This window comes from Parus major, chromosome 18, assembly GCF_001522545.3.
Source record: "Parus major isolate Abel chromosome 18, Parus_major1.1, whole genome shotgun sequence".
Lineage (NCBI taxonomy): Eukaryota > Metazoa > Chordata > Aves > Passeriformes > Paridae > Parus > Parus major.
Genome location: NC_031786.1, coordinates 1,244,066 through 1,251,387, shown reverse-complemented (window position 1 = coordinate 1,251,387; position 7,322 = coordinate 1,244,066). Strand labels below are relative to the sequence as shown.

Sequence of the window (7,322 nt, the reverse complement as noted above, 5' to 3'; positions counted from 1 at the left end):
CATCCATCATCCATCCATCATCCATCCATCAATGCATCCAAGGGATGGAGGCGAGCACCTGCCACGGCACTGGGAGGCTCCTGGTCTGCAGAAAGTCCCCAAGAAACCCAGGAAGCTGGAGCTGCCCATAGTCCCAGGCCACCTCTGAGCTCCAAGTTCTTCCTCATGGGAAATCTTCCCTCAGTTAAGACCAAAAGAGAGTAGAGAAAGGTAAGTACAAATCAGAAAACAGTAAAAACTGCATGGTGGAAAATATATATATATTACTAAAGGGGCTAAAACTCCAAAGGCTCGTCTTGTTGGATCCTAAATCGCTTTACATGGGCCGGGGGGCAGGAGAAAGGAGCTAGTATCCAAAGTCCAACAGAAAGAACCGAAATCGAGTCTGCTTCCACCTCCCAGGAAGTGCTGGAGCTCTCTGGGGGCTGCCAGGAACGCCCCCAGCCCCGGGAGCAGAGCGCTGTCCTGCTGCAGCACAGAGAGAGAACGAGGCAGGAGTCCAGTCTTGCCCAGTGCCACCAGTTGGGGTGTTCAGCCCTGTGTCCAAGCAACCGCAGTGAGAACCAGACCCTCGGCTGGGCTCCCGCCTTTATACCCGGATCTCGTCATCGTCTTCATCAGCGAACGAGAACTCCTTGTCAGGGCGTTTCGGGGGCCCTCCCCGCTGGCTCGGGGGCCGGGGGACGGGGCTGCGCTCCTCGGGCCCCGAGGTGCAGCTGGAGGCCGGACTGCTGTCCCTGGGGCTGCGGCCACCGGCGCCACGGGCTGGGCTCTGGCTCGGCGGGGCCGCCACGGCCACCAGCGGGGAGCCAGGCGGGGCAGGCTCCCCCTGCTCTTCCTCCTCCTCCTCCTCCGCCTCGGCATCTTCATCCTGCTCCCACTGATCCTTATCCATGATGCTCAGCACGTCCCCGAGCATGGAGGGCCCCAGGTCGATGTGGAAGGACATGATGGACTCAGCGTGCTTCAAGCCCGCCCCGCCCTTGGCCACCACCACGGGCAGGTCCGTGATGTCCCCGAAGTCGCGCTCATCCAAGCCGGGGCTCAGCGGCCCCGCGGCCGCCCCGTTCGGGCGCTGCTGCTCTTCGGGGCTCGTCTCCTCGGGCAGCTTCTTCACGGGGCTGGAGGAGAGGCTCTTGGGCAGCTGCCCCGCGCTCCTGTCCACGTCCTTCTCGTTGAGCTGGGGCAGGGACACGGCGTTCTTGACGAAGAGCGCCGAGTCCCGCAGCGAGCCCAGCATGTCCCTGCGGTCCCCGCGCGTCACCGACTGTGAGCGCTTGCTGCTGCGGAAGCGGCGGGACAGCAGGCTGGGCTTGGAGGCTCCCAGCTCCTCTCCCACCTCCGGCACCGGCTCCCCGGCCTTGCTGGTGAGGAAGGAGGTGTCCCCAAAAGCGTCCCCGGCGCGCCCCACGTGCATGGTGTGGCGGAAGTCCCCCAGGGGCGCGCTGATCATCTCGGCCGTCAGGTCGGCCCGCGAGCGGCGCTTGGAGTGCGCGGAGTTGGACACGAGCTGCTTGAGGATCGGCATGGTGGCGACCAGGGGAGGCTGTGCCACGCTGGGTCCCGTGTCTGCTGCTCACAGCTGGGGCTCCACAGCCGGGATCCCACCGGCGTCACGGATGGGTCACTCCTAGGGGAGAGGAGGGAGGGACACGGTCAGGCTTTGAGGATGTGGCCGTGCACCGGATTTCATCCCACCGAGCTGTAAAACGTGACCCTGTGCCCAGCTTGGCTCTCCCCGGAATCGGCTCCACGCAGGGTATCATTCCACACGGGACACATCCTCAGATCCCCCTGAGCTCCCCACACCCCCAGACCCAACCCTGGAGCAGAGAGAACCTCGGGAGAAAGACCTGGGCACAGCAATCCCTCGGGATGATCCCTGGTGCATGAACGGGCACCAGAAGCGCCGCAGGGCAGCAGGGGCACCCTCTGTCCCCTCCTGGTGCAGCCCCAGCCCTCCCGAGCGAGGCTCGGCAGCTCCAGCCTCCGCGAGCTGCACGCTGAGACGATGCCTGGGATTTGGATTTTTTTTTTTTTTCCCTAATTGGAATAAAGCAGGGAGGAGCAGACGCCAGGAGGAATTGGAAACAGACGGCAGGAAGTGTGTGAGGAGAGCGCAGAGCCCCCGGGAGGCACCGCCAGCCGAGCAGGGGGACGGGGGGGACCAGCATGGGGACCCCTTCATGCTTGGCAGGATGGGGACGTGGGGACACAGCTTTGCTGCTGCCCTGGAGCCCCCCCGAAACTCTCGGTGCCGAGTCCATGCGTGACCATCCTCCGGCTCATCGTCAGCGCTGTGACTCAGAGCTGACAGAAATGACGAAGGTCCTGGCTGGCCACAATGGCAACGGGCACGTTACTCCTTCCCTCGGCCACCTCGGGGCCACCAGCCGACCTGTCCAACCCAGAGCCCAGAGCCACGCAGGAGGGGACAAGGACAGCGAGCCGTGGCGCCAGGCAGCCCCAGGTGGTCCCGGGAGAGGCTGCCGGGGAGGAAGGGCTCGTGGCCGCCCTCTTCCTCCCTGTGGGCACCGCCGGCGACACCGCGCCCCGTGACACGCAGGGGGAAGGGACGGATGTGTGTCCTTGGAGCGAGCCGTGGGGCGGTGGCCGCGTCCCCCCGGTGCCCAGCCGGCCCCAGGGTGCGGCTGGAAGCGAGTCCTGAAGCCCACGGGCAGCGGTGGTGCCAGCACAGCCCAGGGCTGGACACCACCCAGAGCCACCCTACAGGTGCCAGCACGGCGAGGGGACCCCTCCACCCCCCTTCCCTCCCCACAGCCAGGCTGAGACACCCCGCTGTCCCCCCGAGGAGCAGCAGGAGCTCAGGCAGGGCTGTGACACCCCGCTGTCCCCCTGAGGAGCAGCAGGAGCTCAGGCAGGGCTGTGACACCCCGCTGTCCCCCTGAGGAGCAGCAGGAGCTCAGGCAGGGCTGTGACACCCCGCTGTCCCCCTGAGGAGCAGCAGGAGCTCAGGCAGGGCTGTGACACCCCGCTGTCCCCCTGAGGAGCAGCAGGAGCTCAGGCAGGGCTGTGACACCCCGCTGTCCCCCTGAGGAGCAGCAGGAGCTCAGGCAGGCGGTGTCCGGGCACAATGGACTCCGGCCCCACGCTGGGGCAAAGTCCCATTGCCCAACCCTCCCGTGCACGGCTCCCGGCCGGGCCCGAGGTGCCACGGCAGGAGTGGCACTGGTGGCACATGGCCACACTCCCTGTCCAGCCCCTTCCACCACCCCAGGGAGGCACAGCCTGAGCCCCCAGGGCCACCCAGGGGGACGATGGCACACGGGGAGCCCCCAATCCATCCCCAGCAGCTGGGGGAAGCCACCAAGGAGCCACACCTCAAACCGGGAGCCGGGGGAATTCCTTCCCCCCTTTGCCCATCCCAACACAGTCAGCAGCTCGCTGGACCCCGCTCCCTCTCTGGGATCTCCCGCAGGGCGCGTGTGCATGGCACGAACGTTCTCCCCTTCCAACGTCTCCTTCCAGGCCAGCATTCCTCCGGCCTTTGGTTTTCCATAAAACAAACACTCCCGGCGAGCTCCCCAGCTGGGCCAGGCAACCGTGCTGCTGATTTAGGCCATCTGGGGACTGTCCCTCCCTTGTATTTAGATTTCGGGGCCAAGTTCAGCATTTGTGAGATACTTTGCAAGCCGCGGCAAAGGGGCCACCGGGAGGTTGGAGCGGTCCCGGCCGGGCCAGCGGTGCTCCAGCATCGTCCTCCAAACCAGCACCGTGTCCCCCTCCCCTAAACACCCCAGCCCACACAGCCTCCTCACAATCTGCCCCCACCCCTGGATGTTTCGCTCCCAGCTCACCCCGAGAGGCGGTGTCAGGACAGATGGACACGCTGCCCACACAGCCCGGCCCCGGGGAGCCGGACACAGAGCCCTTTTCTCTCCTCTCGCTCGGGGAGAGCAGATCCTGTGACATTCCCGCTGCCGGCGCTTTCACAAAGGAAACCAGGCCAGGGAGGCATCGCTGGCGCTGCCTTCCCAGCCACCTACCAGGGGAAGCTGCTGGTAACCCGAGAGACTTCGCAGGCACCTGGCAGCGCTGCCCATCCCGGGGCAGCGCGCCCAGAGCAGAGCCAAGCCCCAGCAAGGCTTTGGGGCAAGGGGAGGGGACAGGACCCGCACACGGGTCGAGGACAAGAGGGATAACTTGTACCGACAGCCCCGTGCCGCTCCCCACCTGCCCTCCCAGCCCTGTGGGACCACGGGCTCTGAGCAGTGAGAGCCTGAGGTGCCCAGGGACACAATTGTCCCTGTAAATGAATGTCTGCTTGTAGGACAATGCAGCCAGCACAGAACTGGGACAGCCCTGGCCAGGCCCACGTGCCCTGATGGTGCAGACCCCCCCTTCTCCATCCTCTCCATCTCATCCCGTGGGGAGCAGAGTGAAAGTGGCTCAAAGAAAGAGGCCAGTGAAGGAGGGAGCTCAGGAGAAACGCCAAGTCCGGCCACATTCCCATGCACACATCCTGCCCCCAGCTCTTCCCGCTCACAGGCTGGGAAAATCAAACTGGGAAAGCATCCTGGCCGGCCCAGCCGGCTCCAAACGAGCTCCCCGGCTTTGCAGAGCCCCCCAGGCAGCTCCCCGAGATCAGAGGATGCTCTCCCCGCCCTGCCAGGCGCTGGGGCAGGGGCTGTGCCGGACCGGTCGGGTCCCCCACGCTGCCCAGGGCCAGGGAGAACCCACACACGGGACAGGGAGGCCACCCCGCCTGCTCTCAGCCCCGCTCTGGGGTGCGCTGCCCCTCGGGGATCCTTTGATCCTTTGATGTTGGAGCCTGGCAGACAGCAGCTGGAGACAGGGCACGGATCACACCCTGCCACCGCCGGCCCAGGAGGGGACCCAGCCGCTGTCACACCCTCGGCCGGGCTCCCCAGCGAGTCCTCCCAGGGCCTGGGGGCAGTCGGTCCTGTCGGTGCGGGCAGCCCCGGCGCCCCAGTGACCGCCCCCACCCCGGCGCGGTGACAGGTCCGGTCCTGTCCCTGGCATCGGGGCGGCACGGCAGCGCAACCCGGGGATGCACGGAGCAATCCTGGGGATGCACGGAGCAATCCTGGGGATGCACGGAGCAATCCTGGGGATGCACGGAGCAATCCTGGGGATGCACGGAGCAACCCCACGGAGCAGCCCCGGGATGCACGGAGCAGCCTCTGGAAGTGGAAAAGCCACTGCCAGCGAGCATCAGAGCCGGGGTTGGAGAGATGGCACACGGGGAGGGAGGAGAAGCTTGGCTCTCACCAGAGCTCTCGGCACACGGATCAGCACCAGGCTGGGAACTCACCGCCAGTGCCAAAAACAGAGAAGTGCTCCCCGAGGGACTGCCAAGAGCCGGGAGGTAGCCAGAGTTCAGCAAGGAACTATTGGCAGGACGCGCCAGAACACGCACAGGGCCATAAATCCTCCAGCTCCGGGGCCACGAACCAGCCCGCGGCTCTGCAAGGCCAGGAGGGGACTTTTCCGGGGGGAAAGGTTATCTCCTCGCTGGCCCTGGCTCTCGCAACAGGGGCTGGCCGGGCTCCGACAGGATTCCGGGGCCGAACAGACCTCCCGACCTGCGCCGGGCTCCGAATTCCTGCGGTTTCGCTGGGGTGGACGGGAAGCAAGCAGGCAGACTTGCCACGGCTCCCTACCTGCCCGGGGCCCGCAGCCGCAGCCGGGGGGCCCTCGGCGGCTGTTTGTGCTCAGGACAAAACCCAGCGAACAAAGGCAGCGACCGGCACGGTCAGCACAACGCGCTGGGGGCCGGGGAGGGAGCCCCGCGGCCGCTCAGCCCGGGGCACGGAGCGGGGAGGCTGCCCCGGGGATCGGGGTTCAGGCCAGGCTCGCTCTGCACCCCCAGACCCAAACTGGCCGAGCCTCCTCGGTGCTAAACCTCAGCTGGAGCCGCTCCACGGTTTCCGAGGGAGCTGTGTCCAAAACAGATTTGTTTACTGCGTGCCCCGGCTGGGGAGCGAGCCCTGCCCTGGGTGCAGAGATCATCGCACGCCGTGCCTCAGTTTCCCCCAGAGCCCATTAACGATCCCTTTAGAACTCTCCTGCTCTATAGATCCCAACTCCCCTTGAAACAGCCTTCCTGATCCATAGATTCGGCGCTTGGAAACATCCATACTTCACGCTGCTGCTGCTGTCGGGGTCAAACCGGGGCGGCGTGGGACGAGTCCAGCGCCCCGCGAGCGGTCGCTGCCCACGGACCCGCAGTTCTACGGGCACCGGAGCGGGTCCGGGAGCCCGCCCCGTGCCCGGTGCTGCCAGAGCCGGGCAGTGCCTCTCTCCGGGGCCCCCGTGTGCCGCCCAGGACGGGCAGCAGGGCGCAGGGCAGGCTGCGCTCAGCCGGGACCCCTGTCAGGGCCACCGGGATATGAGCGGGACGGGGATTTCGGGCGGCTCTGACTCAGCAGCCGCCTGCGCCCAGCCCCGGCCAGCCCCGGGGTGCCGCTGGACCCGCTCCAGCGCGGCGAGGATCCACCTTCCCGAGACGGGCGGCGGGCAGCCACCGCCCCGGCCGCGACCACCGCCAGCTCCGGCCGCCGCCACCCCCGCGCGGGGCTCGGCGGAGCCGCGGCCGAACGGGAGCCGATCGCGGCTGGGGCGGGGTGGGGTGAGCCGGGCCGGTGCCCCGCGCTGGGCAAACAGCGCTCCGCATCCTGTTAACCCCTTCGCCCACCCGCGCCGCGCACCGGCCCCACGGCCCGGCGGGGAATGAGCCGGGGGGTCCCGGCCGCCCCTCTGCCCGGTACCGGAGCGCGGCAGCGCCGGGGACCCCGCCCGATCACCGGACAATAGCCGAGCTGAGCGCCGCGGGCTCCCCGCACCCCGGGACGAGCCGGGCCGGACCTGAACAAGCGGGACCGGGTCCCTCCGGGCCACCGCGACCCCCGGAAGCCCCGGTGTCCCCCCCCTCCCCGTACCTGCTCGCCCGGGCCCCGCCGCCGCCGCCGGTCCATGGCCGCGCCGCGCCGGAACGGAGCGCCCCCCCACCCCCGGCGATGACATCATCGCCCCGCCCGGACCAATGGCACAGCGCCACGTCACTGGGCGGTCCCACGCCCTCCATTCAAACCCGAGTGGGGGGGGGTGGAACCCCCGGCCCCGCCCGGGGAGGGGGACAGGACAGGGGTCAGGAGCGGGGGCTCGGCACCCCCGGGGGATCGGCGGGGGTGGGGGGACACCGGTCCCTTCCCGGGGGATGTGGGGATGGGCGGGGGTGGGGGGACACCGGTCCCTTCCCGGGGGATGTGGGGATGGGCGGGGGTGGGGGGACACCGGTCCCTTCCCGGGGGATGTGGGGATGGGCGGGGGTGGGGGGA

The 7,322-nt window shown here is 67.9% G+C and overlaps 1 protein-coding gene across 1 annotated transcript; it reads right to left on the bottom strand.

The window, feature by feature from the left end:
* Positions 1-239: 239 nt before the first annotated feature.
* Positions 240-6,973, bottom strand: CDC42EP4 (CDC42 effector protein 4). Its single transcript, XM_015645304.2, has 2 exons — positions 6,924-6,973; positions 240-1,630 (listed from the first exon to the last, which is right to left on the bottom strand). Exon 2 carries the CDS (start codon positions 1,526-1,528, stop codon positions 590-592), a length of 939 nt encoding a protein of 312 aa, XP_015500790.1. The 5' UTR covers positions 1,529-1,630; positions 6,924-6,973; the 3' UTR covers positions 240-589.
* Positions 6,974-7,322: the final 349 nt, after the last annotated feature.